Source organism: Molossus molossus, unplaced genomic scaffold (assembly GCF_014108415.1).
Source record: "Molossus molossus isolate mMolMol1 unplaced genomic scaffold, mMolMol1.p scaffold_m16_p_8, whole genome shotgun sequence".
Classification (NCBI taxonomy): Eukaryota; Metazoa; Chordata; class Mammalia; order Chiroptera; family Molossidae; genus Molossus; species Molossus molossus.
This window is the reverse complement of record NW_023425402.1, coordinates 98,701,163-98,725,233: the sequence shown is the minus strand read 5'-3', so window position 1 is coordinate 98,725,233 and position 24,071 is coordinate 98,701,163. Positions and strand designations below refer to the sequence as shown.

The following is a 24,071-nucleotide window of genomic DNA, read 5'->3' as shown; positions in this document are numbered from 1 at the left end:
CTTTCTTGGACAATGTGCTTAAAATAATGGGTTGCAATAAAAAATTTATTAACAAAACAGAATAGAAAGTATCTATCACATGGAATAAAGATAAGCACTGTATTACTAGATCACACTGTAAAATATAAGTCAATATGGAAAATGGTTAAAAAAAAAGTAAGACCAAACACTACTATAGGATAAATAGCATTATACTTAGAACAATAAGGAAAGGTACTTTCTAATTCCATGATGATGGTACTTTTAACTGACTTAAACCTTGGTTTCGCCAGTGTACATGAAAGGAGCTATTAATATAGAAATAATTCTCACTTGGGCAAAGTTTTATACCAAAAGACCATTTTTTCCTCAAAAACATTTATTTTAGAGTGAGAACATGTCACTACTATTTTTAAATCCTGGTGCATTCAAGGCAAGTGGTCTTGGTACAGGATACAATCAAATCATGATACATTTCAGTGATTTTTATATACTTAATATAAAGGCACATTTTACTGAATAAAAAAATAAGTGTTAAGTTCTTGAGCTTTTAAATTAGAATTTCATAAAGTGCTTTTCATAGTCTTATATATTATAGTAATTAAGTGGATATAATTTCCTTAACAAAGGCACCTGTAAAGTATTGGCACATGGCATTTTATCTTGCCTTTTTTTTTTCCTTTTTGGTAATTTCAAAGTTTCTTCACAAGTCTTCTCTTCCACTTTAAATTTTCCTTAATAATTCATCATCTGAACAGCCAGCCTAGTTAAAGAATAAGGTGAACTATAACTTGACATTTTAAAGGTCAAGTTTTAGGAGTTGAGCAATTTCCCTAGTGTTTAAACCGTTTCTTAATGATTTAAAGAAACATTCAAGTGTCAATTCAGAGCCAAAAGACTAATTCAGAGTCCATGATTTGAGACAGTATTTCAAATACATGTTTTATCTTCAAAGTTTTCTGCTGTTTTCTTAGGACCATCTGCATATAAGTTGACAGCTGTCACAGGTATAACATTAACTGTATCCAACTGAAGAATTCCTCTGAAATATAAAAAACAAAATTAGTAATAAGGTAGGGCTACTTCAAGGTTAATAATGAAATGTATACCTGGGATTAGATGCTTTGCTTCATTTTGGTGAGTTTATAATGTCAAACTCTGAGTCCAAAGTTCACTTTAAGCAAACTAAGGGAATATAAAGGTCTAAGAGGAAGTCCCTTACTATAGGGAAAGGAAAGAATAAGGTAAGAATAGATCTCCAAGGCAAGAGGGTCAGAACCCTAGATTTGCACATGTTGGGCAAAAAGACTAGGCCTAACCTAAGCAGCTTTCCAAACAGTAATCACTACTTGAATGCAACCTTAGATCTTTAAACAGCACTTCTCCTTTTGTTTCTAACGTCCTGACCAGAGATCTTTGCAGAGGATCCAAGACCCTGTATTGCAAGTTCAATGTCATGCAATTAAAACATCAACAGAAGTTTAGTTTACAAAACTGAACAAGCTGAATGTAAAGTTCACAGGAGAGAAACTGCATGAATTACTGTAACATTTTTTTAGAACAGTGGGGAAAAGAGACACCTGCCCTAACCAGCTATCAAAGATTTTATTAAGTCTGGCTGGTGTGGCTCAGTGGTTGAGTGCCGACCCACACACCAAAAGATCACCAGTTCAATTCCCAGTCAGGACACATGCCCAGGTTGTAGGTCCAATCCCCACTGGGGGGCATGCAGGAGGCAGCCAGTTGATGTTCTCTCTCATTGATGTTTCTGTCTCTCTCCCTCTCCCTCTCTAAAATCAATAAAGAAAAAAAAATTTTAAAGATTTTATTAAAACATAATTATGGGGGCTGGGTGGAGGGGGAAAAGGGAACATGTGTAATACTGTAAACAATAACTAAAAAAAGAATGCAGAATCCTAAGACAAAGGGAAAAAAAAGTATAACAATTAAGGCTGTGCCACCGGCACAGGAATAGTTAAACAGATCAGTGAAAGCAAGTCCAGAAACAAGAATAATAAATATGGGAGTTTAGTTCATAATTTAACATTCTAAGTAATGGGCAAGTTACTAACGGAACAATGGCCTGTTTGTGAAACAAAATCAAAACTCTAGCTTAAACACAAAAGTTTGGCTCGGGGTTAGAGCGTCCACCCGTGGACCAAAGGGTCTTTCTTGGGTTCAATTCCAGTCAAGGGCACATGCCTGGGTTGCAAGTTCGATTGCTGGACCCAGTCATGATCATGCAGGATGCAACCAACTGATGTGTCTCTCTCACATCGATGTTTCTCTCATCCTCCCTTCCTTCTACTCTCTCAAAAAATCAATGGAAAAATATCCTTGGGTGAGGATTAACATCATCATAAAAAATAAACACTTGAAAAAAAAGAAAACACAACTTTAAGATGGAAAAGAACTACTTAGGAAAATGAAAAACCTTAGAAGCCATAATAAAGGAAGAACAGAAATTGCTTTCAACCCAAATTTAAAACTTTTGTATGATATGGGGATACCATATACAAGAGCAAATGACAAATCATAGACAGGGATGCCCACTTTTGCCACTTTTATTTAACATAGCACTGGAAGTCTTAGCCACAGCAATCAGACATGAAGGAAAAATAAAAGGGATCGAAATTGGAAAGGAGGAAGTGAAACTGTCATTATTCGCAGATGACATGATATTATACACAGAAAACCCTGAAGACTCCATTAAAAATCTACTAGACTTAATAAATGAATTTGGCAAAGTAGCAGGATACAAAATTAATGTCAAGAATGGATAAAAAAGCTGTGGTACATATACATAATGGAGTACTATGCAGCTGTAAGAAAGAAAGATCTCTTATCCTTTGAGAAGACATGGAGGGACCTGGAAAGTATTATGTTCAGCGAAACTAGCCAAGCAGAGAAAGACAAATATCACATGATCTCACTTATTTGTGGAATATAACGAACATAACAGTCTGAGGAACAGGGTAGTCCCAGAGACGTGGAAGTGGGGTACAGACTGACAATCCCCTGAAGGGGGGGATAAACCACAGAACTTATATGCATGTGTGTATGAACAATGGACATAGACAACAAAGGTGGGGACAGGGTGGGGAGGGAAGAAGAGGGGGGAATCAGTGGGTGTAAAAGGGAAAACATGTAACAAAAATAAATTAATTTTAAGAAATAAAAAATAAATTGAAAAGAGAAAAAACTTAGGACAAAAATCGACAAAAAGTACTATCATATATTTTATGGATGAAAAAAAAAAGTTGCTGACACATTAAAACATGTCAGCCTTACTGTTATAAAATAATGGTCATTTAAACAATAGTGAAAGATCATTTTTCAGGTATAAAATTAATCTACTTTTTCTTTCCTTAGTGATGTTCTCAGCCCTAAAATGAGGGTGAAATTTACTGTTTACTTTTATTATGCTCTCTGCTAGTGTAAACGTAGAAGTCTTAAATAAAACAAAGTAGGAACTAAAAAACTTTTAAAATTACAAGTTTGGCCTTGTAATACACAGGGCTCACTGATATTTATTGCAGTTTCTGTAATAGTGAAACATTGGAACAACCTAAATAATAATATAAGGTTGGTTAAATAAAACAATGTGTTTCTTAAAAAACAAACAAACAAACAAAAAACAAAATTAATGTCAAGAAATCGATGGCATTGTTATACACCAAAGATAAACTCACAGAATGAGAAACTAAAGAAACAATCTCATTTACCATTGCGGCAAAAAAAAAGTAGATACCTAGGGATAAACTTAACCAAAGAAGTAAAGAACCTATTTGCAGAAAACTACAGGACATTGAAAAAAGAAATAGAGGAAGATATAAAAAAGTGGAAGCACATACCTTGTTCATGGATTGGAAGAATTAACATAATTAAAATGTCCATAGTACCCAAAGCAACCTATAGATTCAATGCAATCCCCATCAAAATACCAACGACATATTTCACAGAACTAGAACAAATACTTCAAAAGTTCATATGGAACCAAAAAAGACCCCGAATAGCCACAGCAATCTTGAAAAAGAAGAACAAAGTAGGTGGGATCACAATACCAGATATCAGGTTATACTACAAAGCAACTGTAACCAAAACAGCCTGGTACTGGCACAAGAACAGGCATATAGACCAGTGGAACAGAACTGAAAACCCAGAAATGGACCCAAGGCAATACGCTCAATTAATATTTGACAAAGGTGGCAAGAGCATACAGTGGAGTAAAGACAGCCTCTTTAATAAATGGTACTGGAAAAATTGGACAGCTACATGCAAAAAAATGAAACTAGATCATCAACTTACACCATACACAAAAATAAACTCAAAATGGATAAAAGACTTAAATGTGACTTGTGAATCCAAAAAAATCCTAGAAGAAAATGTAGGCAACAAAATTTTGGACATCATATGCAGCAGAATTTTCACTGATACATCACCTAAGGCAACAGAAACAAAGGAAAAAATGAACACATGCGACTACATCAAACTCAAAAGCTTCTGTACAGCAAAAGAAACCACCATCAAAATGGAAAGGTAGCCCTAGCCAGTTTGGCTCAGAGGTTAGAGAGTCAGCCTTTGGTCCAAAGAGACCCAGGTTCAATTTCCACTGAGGGTGCATGCCTCAGTTGCAGTTTGTTCCCGGCCCTGGTTGGGTCGTGCGGGTGGCAACCACTCGATGTGTCCCTTTCACATCGATGTTTCTCTCTCTCCCTCCTACTCTATCTGAACAAAATGTCAAAAAATGTCCTCAGGTGAGGATAAAAAAAAATGGGAAGGCAACCCACTGTATGGGAGAGCATACCTGCCAATGATATATCAGATAAGGGGTTAATTTCCAATATATATAGAGTGCTCATACAACTCCACAAAAGGAAGACTAAGAACCCAATTAAAAAATGGGCAGAGAAGCTAAATAGATACCTCTCCAAACAGGACATACAAATGGCTAAGATATATATGAAGAATGCTCAACATCACTAATCATCAGAGAGATGCAAATTAAAACAATGAGGTATCACCTCACACCTGTCAGAACAGCCGCCATCAACAAATCAAGTAACAAGTGTTGGCGAGGTTGTGGAGAAAAGGGGACTCTAGTATACTGCTGGTGGGAATGCAGACTGGTGCAGCCACTATGGAAAACACTATGGTGTTACCTCAAAAAATTAAAAACTGAATTGCCATTTGATCTAGTGATCCCACTTCTAGGAATATACCCTAAGAAGCCTGAAACACCAATCAGAAAGAATATATGTATCCCCATGTTCATAGCAGCACTATTTACAATAGCTAAGATCTGGAAACAGCCCAAGTGTCCATCAGTAGATGAATGGATAAAAAAGCAGTGGTACATATACACAATGGAGTACTATGCAGCTGTAAGAAAGAAATATCTATCCTTTGAGGCAACATGGAGAGACCTGGAGAGTATTATCCTAAGCGAAACAAGCCAAACAGAGAAAGACAAATATCATATGATCTCACTCATTTGTGGAATATAATTAACATAACAGTCTGAGGAACAGTATACCCAGAGACGTGGAAGTAGGCTACAGACTGACAACCCTCAGAAGAAGGGGTAGGGGGAGGGGAGAGATAAACCACAGAACTTATATGCATGTACCCATAACCGATGGACATGGACAACAAAGCTGGGGACGAGGTGGGGGGGGATGGGGAGGAGGGTGTCAGTGGGGAAAAAAGAAGAAACATCTGTAACAAAAATAAATTAATAAACAAAATAAAATAAAAAAGTGGAAAATACTTACTTGTATTCACAAACAGGGAAAAGCACCTTCAAGACAGTTATTACCACAGCTGCTCCTATGATTCCAACCACCATGACATTCAAAAACATAAAGAACACTGGGAAAATACTGTTCCAGAGCCTACACAGATCTTTTCTGAACTTTTCCATCCATTGACACATCACCTAAAAAAAGAAGTTTCAATTAGATAAGCAAATTTCTTTTGAGCTCTAAGAAACTAAAAATTATATTCTAGCTTTGTTTTTGTTTTTAATGCTCAGCAGAGGATATTTTTCCATTAACTTTTTAGACAAGTGTGAGGGAGGGAGGGAGGGAAGGAGGGAGGGAGGGAGAGAAATATCGATGTGAGAGAGACACATAGATTGGTTGCCTCCCACATGACCCTTATGGGGGCCAGAGATCGAATCCACAACTGAGGTACATGCCCTTGACTGGGAATTGAATCCACAACTCTTTGGTCGTTGGGCCAGCTCTCTAACTGCTGAACCAAATTGGCCAGGACTATATTCTAGTTTTGGGGTGATAACATTCTATATCTTGATTGTAGTAGTGGTTACATGGATGTCTACACTTGTCAAATTACCTGTTTGTTTTATTTTATTTTTTTTGTTTTTGTTTTTTTATCCTCACCAGAGGACATTTTTCCATTTTTTGTTCCGATAGAGTGGAAGGGAGAGAGAGGAAGAGAGAGAGAGAAACATCAACATGAAAGGGACACATCAAGTGGTTGCCACCTACACAACCAACCAGGGCCGGGGACAAACGCAACCGAGGTACATGCCCTTAGCGGGAACCAAACCCAGGTCTCTCTGGACCGCAGGCCGACACTCTAACCGCTGAGCCAAATCGGCCAGGGCCTTACCTGTTTGTTGAATGAGTGCAATTCATTTCAAAATGTGCCTCAATAAATTCATTTACCATTTAAAAAAATTACTGTTCTAATGCCCTGGTCGTTGTGGCTCAGAGGTCAGAACACTGACCCATGCACCAATGGTTCTTAGGTTGGATTCCTGGTCCAGGGCATGTACCTGGGTTGCATGTTTGATCCTGGCCCTGGTGGGGGACCTTGTGAGAGGCAACCAACTGTTGTGTCTCTTACACATCAATGTTTCTTTCTCTCTCTCTCACCCCCTCTCCCCCTCCTTTCCACTCTCTCTAAATATCAATGGAAAAAATATCCTTAGGTGAAGATTAACAAAAGACAAATTAATGTTCTAACACAGACACAGAAATATTACTATCCTTTACAATTATACATACTATTGTCTAACTATACACCAAGTGAAAATAATTGCTAATTGACAAGAGGTTAGGTTAGTTTACACAACATGGACTGGAGTCAACTATGTGTTTTCAACAGTTGGAGGAAAAGAAAAGAAGAGAGAATCACAGTATTAACTCTTGGAACACACGGGGAATTGGTTGTGTGAAAACACGTTGCTATATTAGAGCGTGAGCGAAGACAGCACTCTAGTCTGGGCAGTCTGTTCTTGGGCTAGCTCAGTCAGAGGGAAGGGAGGGTAGGCAGCGTGAGGGCACTAGAGTTCAGGCAGCAAAAAGTGATCTGGCTTTTCCCAGCAACCCCAAATAAGAAATTCCAATGTCTGGCGAGAACTACTGCCAGTAATCATCTCTGGAATCCTGAGACTAACCACAGACCCTGCTCATTTAACTGTAAATGATTTTGAGTAAAGGGCGTAGCTATATATATGGAGATATCAGCACACTCCCTTTGAACCCTGAATATTTCCCAATCAGCAGTAGAATGTCATTCGTAAAATGTCAGTACTTAGTAGGTGCCAATGCATATTTACAGTTGTACCCATTTATTAATCCTTATACAGGCACCACTTTACAGATGAAGAAATAGAGACCAGGAACTTGTCCAAGATCACACAACTAGTTAGTGGCAGGCAGAACCAGAATTCAAACCCAGGCAGTGTGACTCTAGAAAGTACACTCCTACCCAAGTGTGCTTAGTTACTACATAAGATCCTGAGGGCACCATGCATGTGTGTCCGCACAATAGGAGTCATAAAATAAACACAAATGGGGATGTGAGGAAGACTCAGGAACTGAAAATCCCAAACAAAACGAAATCCAGTGCTTTGATAATCATTATCTGGCTATATTATTACCAAGTGAAACTTGTAAAACAGAAATACCTAAATATCTCACATTAACACAGTCATAAGTTCACTTTTAACATGTCCCGTGGTTCCAATCCACCTGGTTTCCATCTCATTTTAAATGCTAGTTATCTCTTTTGTTTAATAACTATAAATGTTTACAATATAAAGATAATCCAAAATACCTTATTTACCTTATAGGAAGATGGAGTCTCTGCTCTGAGAGGAGTTTCAGGTAATTTGCCAGGTAAAGCGTCTTCATCTACAGTGGTTTCCACATTCCTGACAAGATATTGGCTGGTGGTCTGTAGTGAACTAACACTTTCTACTGCGGAGGAAGAGCCAAGTTACCAAAATGCTAGGTGCAGGAGGGGTGTGTCTCCCACCAGCCCTAGAGATTGCTATGCCAATAACAATTAGATAGCAGGAACATAAATCTTCCCGTGGGAGAAAAAAAATAAACACATTTGATTACTCAGATTTAAATGCCAGAAAGGTGTCATAAACTAAAACTATAGCAGTTATGATTCTGTTACATAAAAAGCCTAATTTTTTTTTTTTATTTCTTTTGGGAGGGGAGCCGGGAACATGAGAACCTCTTCTAGAGATTTTGGGATGAAATGCGGTCTAATCTATTCATTCTCCTTGTTCCATCAATCCTGTGTGTGTGTGAGGGTGTGTGAGTGTGTGTGTGTGTGTGTTGTGTGTGGTGTGTGTATTGTGTATGGGTATGTTGTGTTTGTTGTATGTGTGTGTTTGGTGTGTGTGGGGGTGTTTGTGTGTGTGTTGTGTATGTTTATGTGTGTGTGTTTAGATGGGCATAGATGTGTTAGATGTTGGGGTGTGTGTGTTTTTTGGAGGATGGACTTAGGAGTTTGTGCCCATTTTGGTTTTCATGTTCTGTTCCCCTCCCTTGGTATCACTGGCCCCCAGCCAGCTCCATGGTGACGAGTGGAGGGCGGAGGGGGGTGAGGCTGGTGGTTGCTGTGGTTTGAGGCCAGTTAACAGTGAAAGTGCCCAAGAGTGTTGCATGAGCAGGGAGGAAGCTGGGAAGCAATGACATGCCCACCTGAAAATTTGGGGTCCCCTCCTTTTCCCTGGATGGTCAGGAACTTGAGCCCAAGGCCAATTTGACTCAAGGTCCAAAGGGGAAGAGAAGGAAAAAGTCTAATTTTTTAAAGTTTTGCTTTATTGGAAAACATGAATATTTCTTCCTTTAAATGAACCTAAATGAATGATAATCTTACTACATATTTATGATGATTACCCAGAGTAAAAGTAGACAATTACAGCAAAATGTCCCTATGCAATCAGTATTGATAATATTTTATTAAGACTTAAAATAAACTCCCAAAGTCCTCAAATGGATATATAAATACATGCTATAGCCCAGCCGGTGTGGCTCAGTGGTTGAGCGTCAACCCATGCACCAAGAGGTCGCCGGTTTGATTCCCGGTCATGGCACATGCCCAGGTTGTGGGCCCAATCCCCAGTGAGGGGCATGCAGGAGGCGGCCGATCGATGTTCTCTCTCATAGATATTTCTCTCTCTCCCTCTCCCTTCCTCTCTCTCTAAAAATCAATAAAGAAAAAAAAATTTGCCCTGGCCAGTTTGGCTCAGCGGTTAAAGCATCGGCCTGCGGTCCTGAGAGACCCGGGTTCGGTTCCCGCTAAGGGCATGTACCTCGGTTGCAGTTTGTCCCCGGCTCTGGTCAGTCGTGCGGGTGGCAGCCATTCGATGTGTTCCTTTCACATCGATGTTTCTCTCTCTCTCTCTCTGGTTCTCTCTCTCCCTCCCACTCTACCTGAACAAAAAATGGAAAAATGTCCTCGGGTGAGGATTAAAAAAAAAAAAAGAAAAAAAAATTTTAAATACATGCTATAAAGCATTTTTGCAAGAAGCTTATTCTAAACATATTAACTATGATTAAAAGCTACCAACTAAAGAAATAATTTCCTTAATACTTTAAATAACGGTCTTTTAAAGTACCTTTTTTGGAGAGGTTGGGAAGGGTAAATAAAACATCATCATCTCGGGAAATGGAGTACAGCATGCTTTTTTCCAAAGGTAGTGTATAGTTTGAATGTCTGAGTACTCCCTGGTTCTTAACTAAAATATTAATTTCGGTAATATCCTTCTGTTGAGCCTATTAAAAAAAACAACAGCAATTACTCTTTATTTTAAACAATGGTACAACCCCATAAGAATTTCAAACTGAAATTTTCCCCCTGATTTCCATTAAAAACTTGTTATATCCACACAATTCCTTTTTATTGCCCCTACTCTGAAGCATTTAATTAGCAACTTTAATCATATTCCTCTATACTTTAGCACTCACTATTACAAGCTTACTTTCAGTTCTACTTAATTTACTTAGAGAGACTTAGCCAGAGAAAATGGTAGCAGCGTTCCAAACCAAATTCAAACTCTGCACATACTTGCTGTTTAATGGTGTTTATAATGTGTTTAAAGTGACATAAACAGCGGGGCCAGTGTGGCTCAGTGCTGTGAACGTCCTCCCATGCCAGGGTTTAAGGCTTGATCCCCAGTAGGGGGTGTGCAGGAAGCAGCTGATCAATGCTTCTCTCTCACATCGATGTTTCTCTCTCTCTCTCTCCTTTCCTCTCTCTCTCTAAAAAATCAATAAAACATATTTACAAAATAAATAAATAATAAAGTGACAAATATGTATGAATAGAATTTTTTTTTAATTAAGATTTCAAAATGCTAAGTAAGTAAAAGCTAAAATAAATAAATGATAAATGACTGGGTATAGGCAACATTAGGGTATCCTTCTTCCTATGAAGTCAGAAATAATTAATAAAATAACTGAACACATGCATAATAACTCGTACAAATCTTTATTATAATTTAACTCCCAAATAAGCATATTATCTTACTTGTTTTCCATCAATCTCTACTACCTCTTCTTGAATGACAATTAGTTGCAAACTGGAACCAGATGTCATAGGCCACTCACGAACTAAAATCCTTACACTGACAATTCCAAAATATTCTTTTTCCTTCAAATTTTCTAGATTTTCATTCTTCACTATATTAAAAAAAAAGTAGTGACAGCTTTGAACAAAAAATGTCTTCAAATCTGTTAGTAAATTTGATTATTTATGACATGTATATGAAACCAGACAGTTGTAAACCAATTTCTTACGCTCTCCATCTCTGACCTCACTGATATTTCAGATTTATGAAAACAAAGAGGACTTGATGAATCATTACAATGCTTACAGGCATTTGAAAGGGAAAACTGCTTGATGGTCTGTAGATTTTGCAGGAAACACCACACTAGCAACATCTTTCCTAACCAACATGGCATAATTATTTACAAAGCATGTCAGAAGACACTGTACATGCCATGTTTTAGCAAAGTAAGTACGTTCATTCATTCATTCATTCATTCATTCATTCATTCATTCATTCACAAAATCCATGGACGGAACCCAAACAATGACAATTGAGACTTTTGCTCAATCCTTTCCCCAATAAGTGACTTGTTACTGTTGGAGAGGGCAGGAATGGGAAGAAAGCAGGAAAGCCCTGTAATTACTCCCTACTCACGGATGACAGGGTAAAATTAGCTACTGGCCGTGTTCCTTTCTAGCTCAGAACTCCCCATCCTGCCCATGTGGAGATGGCGTGTGGCAGTTGCAGCTGGGTTACAGAGCTCGTGGCTACCTTATTAAGGCAGAAAGTGCCACAGAAAAGGATAAATCAAGATACCAGCCCTGGCCAATTTGGCTCAGCGGTTGAGTGTTGGCCTGTGGACCAAAGAGTCCTGGGTTTGGTTCCCACTAGGGGCATGTACCACAAAAAAAAAAAAAAAAAAGATACCAATGAAACTGCTGCAACAAAACATTTAGTTTCTGTCACCCAAATATTATCGTCTGAGGATTACTTGCCAAAACGCAACCCAGATGGATATTCTAATGCAGACCCGGTGGTTTACATTGATCCCGTGCCTTCATAGGGCTATTCCCTTTATCTGGAATGTTCTACTACTCACTCCCACCAAAGACATTTAAAAAATAAACACCAACTTAGGTAGTTCTAGCTACCATATCCCTATAATGCTTAGTTCATGCCTTTTCTGATTTTTAAAGCATTAATGGTAGCTCTTCACCTGCCTCCTAAACTAGGCTGAATTCCTCAGGAGCATGCATCAAGCTTACTGTTCTATAGCTTTTGTTAAACAGTGACTCCACCTGCAATTATAAACAAGTAATTTAAAGTAAATATCAATGTTCAAATACCTGGTCTAGTTCTAAATTCTAACTATGCATCAGAAACACCTAGGAACAGTATAGATAACAGAGCCTTACCTCAATCTTAATAAACCCAAATCTCTAAGTATAGATCAACTTTTATAATTTTTTTAAATAGGTACAGATATTACTATTGAGAATCAAGTAACCTGGTTTTTAGCTCAATCTAAGTCTTCACAAAACAGTTCCTCCTTGACTTTGTTGTTTCATTATCATTGACAAGATAATGGTCTAAAACTTCCCCAAACTCACAGAAGACATCAAATCACATCACAGTATAACTATCGATGTGACTTGATATCTCTTCAAAATCAAAGACAAAGAAAAAAATCTTAAAAGCAATCAGAAAAATAAAAAACACAAAGAAAAATAATTATTATTCTCACTGGAGCAATGACACTGACACTGATTCTCAGCAGAAACTATAGAAGTAAGATGACAATGGAAATTAGTCTTTGATGTGCTAAACTATGCTTCCATATCCAGTAAAAATATCCTCCTAAAAGAAAGGGCAAAGGGCAAAGTAAAGATGTTTTCAGACAAACAAAAGCTTACATAATTCATTGCTAACAAATCTGCACTAAAAAAAAAAAAAAAAAAAAAAATAGTAAGGAGAATTCTTTAGGCCAAGGGAAAATGACCCCAGAGGAGAACACAGAGATTCAGGAAGGAACGAGCAATGGAAAGGGTAACCATGAGGGTTTTAAATACAAATGAGTACTGGAAAACAGTAAGAGTAATGACGTTGAATAGTGGTAAGAACACCAAATTAAAATGCATGACGATAACACCACAAAATGAAGTTTAAGTAATCTAAAGTTCTTGCATTGTTTGGGAAATAATAAATATTACTTTATTGTTCTCAAGGGTGACCATTAAAAGAACAATGAAATAATATAAAAACTAGTAAGACAAAGGAGAGTGATGAAAATAACCCCAAGTATTTGGAAATCAAACAATCTACTCTAAATGATTCACAGAACAAGAAAATAGCACAACAAATAATTAGAAAACACTATGCACTAAATGATAATAAAAATTTAGTTAACAAGTATAGGATATAAGTGTTTAGAGAAAAATTTACTGTCTTAAATGCCTACCTTAAAACAGGTACTATACATATTTCCCATATTCTTTATTTCATTAAAATAATATGGTAAATTCCAATGTAACAAATTTGCTTGTCTTTAAACAACTCAGGATTTTAAAGGGTTAAAAAGAAAAACATTATACAGGCATAGGGGTAGAAGAAAGTGAAAACTAGAGAATCAGAAAATTCATTCTTGTCTTTCACAACTGTTAAAAAAGCACTTTGCCAGGATTTTGCCTCTTGCTTGTAAATCTCCATTTACTACCACTACGCACATTTTAGACGCTATCAACCTACTACAAGTGCAATTCCATCAATGCCAATCTCATGAAAGAAAAAAATGTGAAATGCCAGAAATAACCAATGTAAACTGGAAACAAAATGTTAAACAAACTAGTAATGATGTACATTATTATTATAAAATAAAAATATATAATATCAAAGAACTATTTTACTAATTTAGTATTAAGAACAGAAAAATCATAGAAATAATTAAGTAGTACTCACCTATCAAAGTCTGACAGGTTATTCGGGTTACACCACTATTTACAGGGAAGTCATTTACATATAACTGTCCGCTCTCATAGGTTATGTTAAGAATAACCTTAAAATAAAACAGTATATACATTATGGTTTATACTTGAAGAGAAGTCTTCATATCAAAAATACATTATCTAACTAAATTAAAATAGGCTGCTAAATGTTTAGCTAAGTGATATATTAAAAACAATCAAGAGACAAACCTGTTCTTCATATATCTCCCCATCATCTTTTGGAATAGTTACATTAATTCGGATGCTGTCCTGTAAAACAAATATTATATAAATTGGATAGATGTGCATTTCGCAAACTGAAATTACCTTAGTTCTTTTTTCCCCCTCAATTTTATTTATGGCACAATGACTTACGATAACATTAAAAGAACATTTGTAGAAACATCATTTTCATTTTATGGCCTTTTTTATTGCTTTACTTACAACTCCAATTTTTCATAATCTTTTTTATTTTTCATTATTTTAAAAGCAGTTTTTATTTTCTTTATTGATTTTAGAGAGAGAGAAAGATAGAAACATCAATCATCAATTGATGTTTCAAGAAAACATCGATTGGCCGCCTCCTGCATGCCCCCCACTGGAGATTTGGCCCACAACCTGGGCATGTGCCCTGACTGTGAATTGAACTGGCAACCACTTGGTGCAGGGTCGATGCTCAACCATTGAGCCACATCAGCTGGGCTTTATTTTCTCTTTCAATCTTATACCTGGCCTTTTTATTTCTTCATAAAATAACATTTTAAAATATTTCTATTTTTACTGAATTTATTGGGGTGACATTGGTTAATAAAATTATACAGATTTCAAGTATACAATTCCCCCTTGACCCTTCTCTACATCCCCCCACCCCCTTTCCTTCTGATAATCACCATATAGTTGTCTGTGTCTATGAGGTGTTTTTTTTTCCCCTTAATCCCTTCACCTTTTTCACCCTGCCTCTACCGCCTCCCCTCTGACAGCAGTCAGTGTGTTTTCTGTATATATACACACGTGTTTCTGTTTTGTTAATTTTGTTCATTACATTCCATATATAAGTGAAAGCATATGGTATTTGTCTTTCTCTGACAGGCTTATGTCACTAAGCATAATACTCTCCAGGTCCATCTATGCTGTCACAAAAAGTAAGATTTCCTTCTTTTTTTACAGCTGAGTAGTATTCCATTGTGTAAATGTACCACAGCTTTAAAAAAATTTTTTTCCCTTTATTGATTTGAGAGAGGAAGGGAGAGGGAGAGAAGGAAATACTGATGAGAGAGAACATCGATTGGCCACCTCCTGCATGCTCCTCACTGAGGATAGGGCCCACAACCTGGGCATGTGCCCTGAATGGGAATCGAACCAGCAACCTCTTGGTGCGTGGGTCGACGCTCAACTACTGAGCCACACCAGCTAGGCTATAACACAGCTTTTTTATCCACTTATCTGCTGAGGGGCACTTGGGCTGCTTCCAAATCTTGACTGTTGTTAATAACACTGCAATGAACTTAGGGGTTCATGTATTCTTTCAAAATAGTGTTTTGTGTTTCTTCAGATATATTCCCAAAAGTGGAAGCTGGGTTATTAGGCAGTTCTGTTTTTAATTTTTTGAGGTAGTTCCATACTGCTTTCCATACCAATCCGCATTCCCATTAACAGAGCATGGAAATGTCCTATTCTCCACATTCTCACCAACACTTGTTGTTTGTTGATTTATGGATGATACTCACTCCGACAGGTGTGAGGTAATACCTCATTGTGATTTCAATTTATATTTTTCTGATGATTAGTGACGTTGAGGATGTTTTCATATGTCTACTGGCCATTTGTATATCCTCTTTGGAGAAGTTTCTATTCAGATCTTATACCCATTTCTTAATTAGATTTTTGTTGTTGTTGAATTGTGTAAGTTTTTTTTTTAATCCTCCCTTGAGGACATTTTTTTCCCATTGAGTTTTTCAGAGAGAGTGGAGGAGAGGGAGAGGGAGAGAAAGGAAGAAAGAGAAACATCAATGTGAGAGAGACACATCGATTGGTTGCTTCCTGCACGTACACCGGGGCTGGAGATTGGACCTGCAACCCAGGTAGGTGACCTTCACCAGGAATCAAACCCATACCCCTTTGGTTTATGGGCTGACACTCTAACACCAGCCAGAGCAGAGTTATATAAGTTCTTATAAATTCTGGATACTAACCCCTTATCAGAAGTATCATTGATGAGTATGTTCTCCCATTTAGTGGATTGTCTTTTCATTTTGTTGATGGTTTCCTCTGTTGTGTAAAAACTTTTTAGTTTGATGTAGTCTCATTTGTTTATTTTTTCTTTTTTTCCCCTTGCCCAAGGAGATACATCAGAAAAAATATTGGTACATAAATGTCTGAGATTTTACTGCCTATATTTTCTTTTAAGATTTTCATAGTTTTGCCTTGGCCGGTTTTGCTCAGTGGTTATAGAGCATTGGCCTGCGGTCTGGAGAGACCCGGGTTTGGTTCCCACTAAGAGCACTACCTTGGTTGCAGTTTGTCCCTGGCCCTGGTTGGGTCGTATGGGTGGCAACCACTCAATGTGTCCCTTTCACGTCAATGTTCCTCTCTCTCTCTTCCTCTCTCTCCTTCCCACTCTATCTGAACAAACTATCGAAAAATGTCCTTAGGTGCGGATAAAAACAAACAAAAATTTTTCATGGTTTTAATTCTAACATTTAATTCTTTAAAACACTTTGTATTGTGTAAAAAGGTGGTTAGTTTCATTCTGCATCTGTCCAACTTTCCCAGCACTGTTTATTGAATAGACAATATTTATGCCATTGCATGTTCTTGCCTCTTTTGTCAAATATTAACTGACCATAAAGGCATGATTTTATTTCTGGGCTCTCTATTCTGTTCCCTTGATCTATGTTTTTATGCCAGTACCATGATGTTTTGATAGCTATGACCTTGCAGTATAGTTTGATACCACGTAGTGTGATTCCTAACTTTGTTCTTCTTTCTCAAGATTGCTGTAGCTATTCAGGTTATTTTGTGGGTCCATATAAATTTTTGGAATATTTGTTTTAGTTCTGTGAAATACACCATTGGTATCTTGATAGAAATTGCACTGAGTCTATAGATTGCTTTGAGTAGATATTTTAATGACATTAAGTCTTTCTACCCATGAACATGATATATGTGTCCACTTATTTGTATCTTCTTCAATGTCTTTCTTCAGTGTCTTATCATTTTCCGAGCACAGGTCTTTTACAACCTTGGTTAAATTTAGTCCTAGGTATTTCATTTTCTGATGCAACTGTAAATAGGATTGTTTTCTTAGTCTCCCCTTCTGAAATTTCATTATTGGTGTATAAAAATGCAACTGATGCCTGGATATTTATTTTGTATCCTGGTACTTTACTAAGTTCATTTATCAGTTCTAGCAGTTTTTTGGTGTAATCCTTAAGGTTCTCCATATATAGTATCATGTCATCTGCAAATAATAGTTGATGTCCTTCCTTTTAGACTTGGATGACTTTTATTTTTTCTTCTATGGCTAGGACTTTTAGTACTGTTGAATAAGAGGAATGAAAGCAGACATCCCTGTCTTATTCCTGATCTTAAGGGAAGTGCTTTTAGTTTTTTTGCTCATCAAGTATGATGTTGGCTGTGGGTTTTTGATATATGGTCTTTATTACATTGAAGTATATTTCCTCTATTCTCACTCTGCTGATAGTTTTTGTCATAAACGGGTGCTGGAGTTTATCAAATGCTTTTTCTGCATCTACTGATATGACCATGATCTTTAGCCTTCATTTAATTAAAGTGATATATCACATTTGCTAATTTGGGGATATTGTACTAACCCGGCACCGGTAGAATAAATCACACTTGATCATAGTGTATGACCTTTATAATGTATTGCTAGATCTGGTTTGCTCCCCCCTTGTAGAGATAACTGTCTTGCTCTTGCTGCTTTAAAATTTTTCTCTTTGTCCTCAGTATTTGACATTTTAATGATATGTCTTGATGTGGTTTTCTTTGGGTTCAACTTGTTCAGGACTCTGCACTTCCTGGACTTGGGTGTCTTCTTCCTTCACCAGGTTAGGGAAGCTTCCCTTGCTTTCTCTCTTCTTCTGTTACCTCTATGAAGTGAATGTTGTTACTCTTCATGTTGTCACAAAGGTCCCTTAAACTCTACTGTTTATTCCTTTTAGTGTAGTCTTCATTTCAGATACTGTATTCATTTCTGACTGGTCTTTTTTGTATGATTTCTATGTCATTTTTCATGCTGTTGTAGTTCTCACTAAGTTATAACCATTTTTTTTTTTTTTACTTTATATGTGATAAATTGCTTGCCTTCATTTCACTTAGCTCTTTTTCTGGAGGTTTCGCCTTTTCTTTCATTTGGGGCATGTTTTTTTATCTCTCCATTTTGGCTGCCTCTTTGTGTTTATTTCTATGTATTAGGTAGATGTGCTGACTTCCAGTCTTGGTGGCAGGGTGGCCTCATGTAATAGGTGTCCTATGGGAGCCAGTGGCACAGCCTCCTTGATCACCTGAGCTGAGTGCTCCAGCAATGTCCCTGTGTGGGTTATATGTGCCATCCTGTTGTAACTGAGTCTTGATTACTATTGCCCCATTCATGCATGAGGGCCAACCCCTAAGGCTGGGTGACTGTGAGGATGAACCCTGACCACAGTGTATGGACTGCTATGCGGGTGCTGACCACACAAAGCAAAATTCGCCTCAGCAGTATCTGGTGCCTGCCAAGGTCTCCCTTTGGATATACTGCTTATAAAGCTAACTGGATCCTGCTGTGATGTCTGAAGCTGTCCACTGACTGGGTATGTTGCTCCTGGTGTCTCCTAGGAAGGATTCTGGTATAGGCCAATGACAGAAGCTGCCCGTGACTGGCCCTGGGCAAACTGTTTGGAGATACAAAGAGGTCCACCGTTTCTGGCTGCCTCTGCTGGGCTTGGGTGTGAAGGGACCAAGCTGCCCACCAAGGCTGGCTTTTACCAGCACTAGGCCTGGGGCAGGTTAGCTCAAGTCCAAGGACCCCTAAGATCCACTTCTACCTTCCCCCACCTGCTGGCTGCCTATGAGGTTGTCACTGAAAGAACCTCTGGTGGTACTCAAGTTGCCTGAGATAGGTTCTCAGTGAGTCACCAGGTAGGTGGGACTGGTGTTCACCAGATATATAAAGGTTAGAACTTAGTGCCAGTGCTGGGTCTGAGGCTACTCAGCAAATGTCCCAGGGCACACCAAGTCTAGTTGCCATCAGCTGGGTGCTTGCACACCTTTATGGTGAGTGGGGGGGTCTCGTGGAGTTGTTAGGGTGAGGCAAGCAAAGTTTATCAGGCCCAAATAGACCAAGATTTGGCTGTGTGAAAAGAGGACTCTGCACTGGTCAGGCATGTGAGAGAAAATGGCCCCCGTCCTAGAGTCACACAATTCAGTCTGTCCCAGATTCTGCCAGGAGCCAGATCTGAGCAGGGTAGAACCACCAGGAATTAGGAGGATAGGGCTAGTGGATCTTTTGTGAGGGGGCGGTGCCACTCAGGCTTGGGGAAATGTGGCGTGAGTGACTTCCCCCATCTCAGTGCCACATGGTTCAGTCTGTCCTGGATTCTGTCCCGACAATGGCAGCATGGATCTACCAGGAATTGGGAGGGTGGGACTACGAGCCCACAGAGTGGGGCTAGTGGTGAGAAGAAGGTGTCAGTCAGGTTTGCTGGAAAGTGGAATGGCCCACACCCCAAATCCATACCACTTAGTCACTGGCACCCTCTGAGTCTGTTCAGATGTCTATACCACCACCCAGGTAGTAGATACCTCAGCAGGGCTCAAGCTTACAAGGTGTGGTGACAGGGAGTCCATAGGGTGGGGCTATTGCTTATGGAAGGGGGTATTCTACTCAAGAAAGATGACATCTGAGTTGTGGGAGAGTGACTCAACACAGAGATGCTGGTGGCTGTCCCTTCAGCTCTCTCCTAGAGCCACAAACCCTAGTCTCTCCTCACACAACTCTAGGTCACTCAGTGCTCCCTCAACCAGAGCCCAGGGTGAGTGGTTGTGGGTGAGATTTTGTGCACTGGCCCTTTAAGAGGGACCCTGTGTCTCTAGCAGGCTCCCATCTCTCCATGTTGGATAGAAAGCCTGCTGATTTCACAGCTACATGTTACATGGGTGCTTCTTCCTGGCTGTGGTGCGCTGGGCTGGGCAGCCTGGCTTGGGTTTGAGACCCCACTCTTCTTAGGGGAAACCTTGGCAACTGAGATATCCTTCCATGATCTCAGCCACATTCTGTGGGAGCAGGGCCAGCCCTTATCATGTCTCCACCCTTCCTACCAGTCTCGATTTGGCTTCTTTTGTAAATCCTTGATTATAAGGCTTTTCTTCAGTCTTCAGGCAGTTTTCAGTTAATTGCTCCCTCTATATATTTTTTAATGTTTTTATGGATTTTTAAATTATTATTTTTAATAATCCTCACCCGAGGATGATTTTCTTTATCTTCAGACAGAGTGGGAGGGAGAGAAAGGGAGAGAGAGAGGAACATCAACATGAGAGGGACACACTGACTGGTTGCCTCCTGTACAACCCCAACCAGGGCTGGGGACAAACCACAACCAAGGTACATGCCCATGGCCGGAATTAAACCTGCAACTCATTGGTCCGCAGGCTGACATTGTACCACTGAGCCAAACCAGCCAGGGCATTTTTATGGGTTTTTTTAGAGACAGAGGAAGGGAGAGAAAGATAGAAACATCGATGCACGAGAAACATCAATTGGCTGCTTCCTGCACGCCACCTACTGGGGATTGAGCCTGCAACCTGGGCATGTACCATGACTGGAAATTGAACCAGGACCTCTAAGTCCATGGGACCACACTCAATCCACCAAGCCACAACAGCCAGGCTGTCCCCAATACTTTCTGTATTTCCAACAAATGAGAGAATAAGACTGAAGTGATTATATGAGGTTGAACTGATTCCAATAGTGGAAAAGGATTCTAACATGTAAGGTCCATACCATACTCCAAGGCTGGCTTTTGGTACATGTCCCAACTCCCATAGGAGCCTAGGAAGCTTTTGCATTAGTGACTGCTCAGAATCAGCCAGGCTTTCTCCTAACCCACCCTAATCTAGAATTAAGCTAGAATCAATATACTCACCTCTATGACAAACCAACATTCAATAAGCCTTCAAGTTGGTGTCTATATTATTTTGTATACATACAAATTCCAGCCAAAAACTTGTTTTCAAACTAGAGGATCCGTTAAGTGGAGATTATTGTTCTTACAGCCCAGAGATAACCCTCCAATGGTGATAGTCTAAGAAACTATAGAAACTATGTTTTATAGCTTCTTTAAGCAGTGAATATATACACTGTTAATAATTTACTGCACTTACATATCATTTACCTCATAAAATATGAGGTTTATAAGACAACAGACACTAGCATACTACATTTTCCAAAGAACCAAGTTCAATTTTTTGGGTCCTTCTGAATGACTTCATTTCAGGAGTCTCTAATCCCTTACTGTCTCCAGACCTTAAATTCATTTGTTATTCTTCCTGAGAACCAAAATGAACTGGAAGTTCAGATTTACCATCCAAGGTAGCACATACTTAGAAAGTGGTTGACAGAATTGAAATTTCTCCTCACCCATTTTGAACTCTTCCTCTAATTTCTGCATTCACAAGATGCCCCTCAGGGACACAACAGCTTCCTAAGGTACCATTGTAATTAATACCTAGTTTAAAATAAACAAGTAACTCTGAGGGAAATATCTGAAATAAATACTAACACATATAAGAAATAAGTGTCCTCTGGATAACTTCTCTTTGGTGACCAAGTATTTTACTATTATAAGAACGTACTATAAATATTTTTCTTCTTTTTACAATCTATGAAACTTCTGACAACTGCGTATGTAAACAGAACAATGTTTATAATCCAGTAAATCTGAGTCAGTGGGAAAATATTCCTGACTTCAAGTTTTCTTACATTTAGATCAGGGTAGATACAAAAATGAGATGAGCAGATATGTGATAAAGCAGGTATAGTAAAACCTTAATGGTAGCTCAAGTTTTCACTACTCGATATGGCACCCACTAACCACATGTGGCTTTTTCCATTTAAATTAATTAAAATTAAAATTTTTAAAACTCAGTTTCTCAGTCTCGGCCACATTTCGAATACTCAGTAACTACAGTAGTCCAGTGGCTACTGTATGGAGAGAACAGACCATACACCATCACTGTACAAAGGTAATATGGGTGACCACTGTAAAATTTTTTCCAATGTCCTGTACATTTGAAACTTTTTACAAAACATTGAAAAAGTTTAGGTCAACAGGTGCCAGTTTCCCATATAAGCATTTCCATGGAATGAAATTCTCCTCCTAGCTGCTCAGCATTCATTTAAATCTATGAAATTCTGAGTCTAGACCTGAACTTTCCAAAAGTGGAATAAAGGGGTAATAACAGAGAACTGAAATGATGAACTAAGAGCCGACAGTGCTTAAAGTCAAAATGAATTTTTCTCAGATTATAGCGACAGATTCAAATGTCTTTTGAGTTTAAAAGTGACTATAATGAATCTTTAAAAATTGGAAAGGGGGGAAACAATGTCTTATTTGAACTTTAGGAATTATTTCATTTTTATTTGGTCTCTTGGTGCTTGCCCATCATATTCATCTTTTTGACCAGGTGCAACTGTGGTCTACATACAATTTCAGATGTAAGGGGTTCTTAGGACTTGCATTTTTGGAATCCCATCGCAGAACTGAACCTGAGATTGCTTATTATTTTTGTACCCAGGGAAAGTAATGTCATAACTTTAAAAAATTAATTGAAAGTAAAAAAGTGACATTTACAGTGTCAGTCGTCTCTGAAATTAGAGTACTCAAAATTTGACTAGTAAGAAAATATATACCTATATCGTTTCTTTCCATTCTGGGAAAACTTTTCCCAACCTACATTCAACTGATGAAAGGCAAATACTGGTTTAGGTCAGCACACCTCTACAGCAAAAAACAAAACAAAACGGTACGAACCAAACACCCTTTAACTCAAGGATGCTGAGGTCCTCACACTTTAGCTGACCTCAGAATCCCCTACAGAAACACACTGCTGGGTCCCACCCCCCAGGTTCCTTGGGGATGTTCGTGCAGCTGGTCCCACCACGCTCCAAGAGCCACTTCTCTAACATCACCTGCCAAAGGGACATGTTAGGGTACACGTTGGGTCTTCCACATGCCAAAGGGACATGTCAGGCAACATGTTGGGTCTTCCTCTCTCTTTCTGAGGCCCCATCGTCGACAGGCGCACACCCCGGAGACCAGCACGCTGGGGGTAGGCGGTCCCCCCGCCCCCCCCCCCCACACCCCGCCACTGGCCGGGGTAAACAGTACCTGGAATCGCTCTGGCTCTCTTACTGAGCAACTTCCACATTTCCCGAGCACAGAACACTCTTACCCCAGGACCTGGCTCTACCCCAGCGAGGAGCCATTACAAAGGCTGGGATCACTTGTGATCGCGTAGTCCTTTTGACGGCGACACCCCATTAGGATGGCCACAGTTCGGACTGCGTAAGATATGTAAACTTCGCGTGGCCAAGCTTAACCACGATTCAAGAGTTCGGTTCGCTCTCTCGCTATCCCCCTTCACGCCCCCAACCCCATTTCTTTGGGTGCCTTTCCCCACTCCTCCTTTGGGAGTCCGGACCACAGCCCAAGGCCGGCCGGCCGGAGGTGAAATACGTCGATGCCGACGCCGCGTTCCCACGGCCCTGGCCTCCCCAGAGTCCGGACGAAGGAGCGGCTGAGCCGCGCCCGCCCTGTCCTACCTTCGGAGCTCCGGGCGGCGGCGGCTCAGGGGTACCCGTCTTCAGCCACCCTGCGGCCGGCAGCGCTGCGAGCAAGAGCAGACGGAGGGCGAGCGGCGCCAGCAGTGCGCCCTCCATTTTGGACTGGCCAACGGCGGCTGCGGGGTGCGAGGAGGGTTGGGCCTGCCCGAGGGGTGGGGCCAGAGTGGGGCGGAGCCGTTCTGGGGGCGGGGCCTGAAGGGACCCGGGGCGAGGTAGCAGCGGGCCTCGGTAGGCGTAGGTTTAGCGGAGGCTGGGGCGCTGGGAAGAGTGGGCCTTGCACGCACGCGTAGCAGGCTTGCAACGTCAAGGGGCGGAGTCAAGTCAAGTCCTATTTCATCATTAGACCGGCGCTCAGGATTGGAGGATTTCCCCACCTAAGCGTTTTCGTTGCCATTATTTTAAAATTAGTGTTATGTTGTATATGCACATAGCTATATCTCTG

At 39.6% G+C, this 24,071-nt stretch overlaps 1 protein-coding gene across 2 annotated transcripts; it reads right to left on the bottom strand.

The window, feature by feature from the left end:
* Nucleotides 1-568: 568 nt before the first annotated feature.
* On the bottom strand, nucleotides 569-23,725 carry GINM1 (glycoprotein integral membrane 1). 2 transcript variants are annotated; one of them, XM_036248403.1, is made up of 8 exons: nucleotides 23,609-23,725; nucleotides 13,996-14,055; nucleotides 13,760-13,856; nucleotides 10,783-10,934; nucleotides 9,872-10,028; nucleotides 8,077-8,207; nucleotides 5,754-5,917; nucleotides 569-1,021 (listed from the first exon to the last, which is right to left on the bottom strand). In XM_036248403.1, exons 1-8 carry the CDS (start codon nucleotides 23,723-23,725, stop codon nucleotides 910-912), a joined length of 990 nt encoding a protein of 329 aa, XP_036104296.1. In that variant the 3' UTR covers nucleotides 569-909. The 2 variants fall into 2 exon arrangements, with proteins under 2 accessions (XP_036104296.1, XP_036104295.1); XM_036248402.1 differs by having other exon boundaries at nucleotides 592-1,021; nucleotides 8,077-8,210.
* Nucleotides 23,726-24,071: the final 346 nt, after the last annotated feature.

Bases quoted from the DNA above. Each gene is read 5' to 3' on its own strand.
- GINM1 (XM_036248402.1), bottom strand. From the start codon at position 23,725: ATGGAGGGCGCACTGCTGGCGCCGCTCGCCCTCCGTCTGCTCTTGCTC. The intron at 10,029-10,782 runs GTAAGATAATAT...TTTTTTTAATAG, and splicing joins TAGAGATTGATGGAAAACAA to GCTCAACAGAAGGATATTAC. The intron at 8,211-9,871 runs GTACTTTAAAAG...CTTCCTCCGCAG, and splicing joins TCCCAACCTCTCCAAAAAAG to TAGAAAGTGTTAGTTCACTA.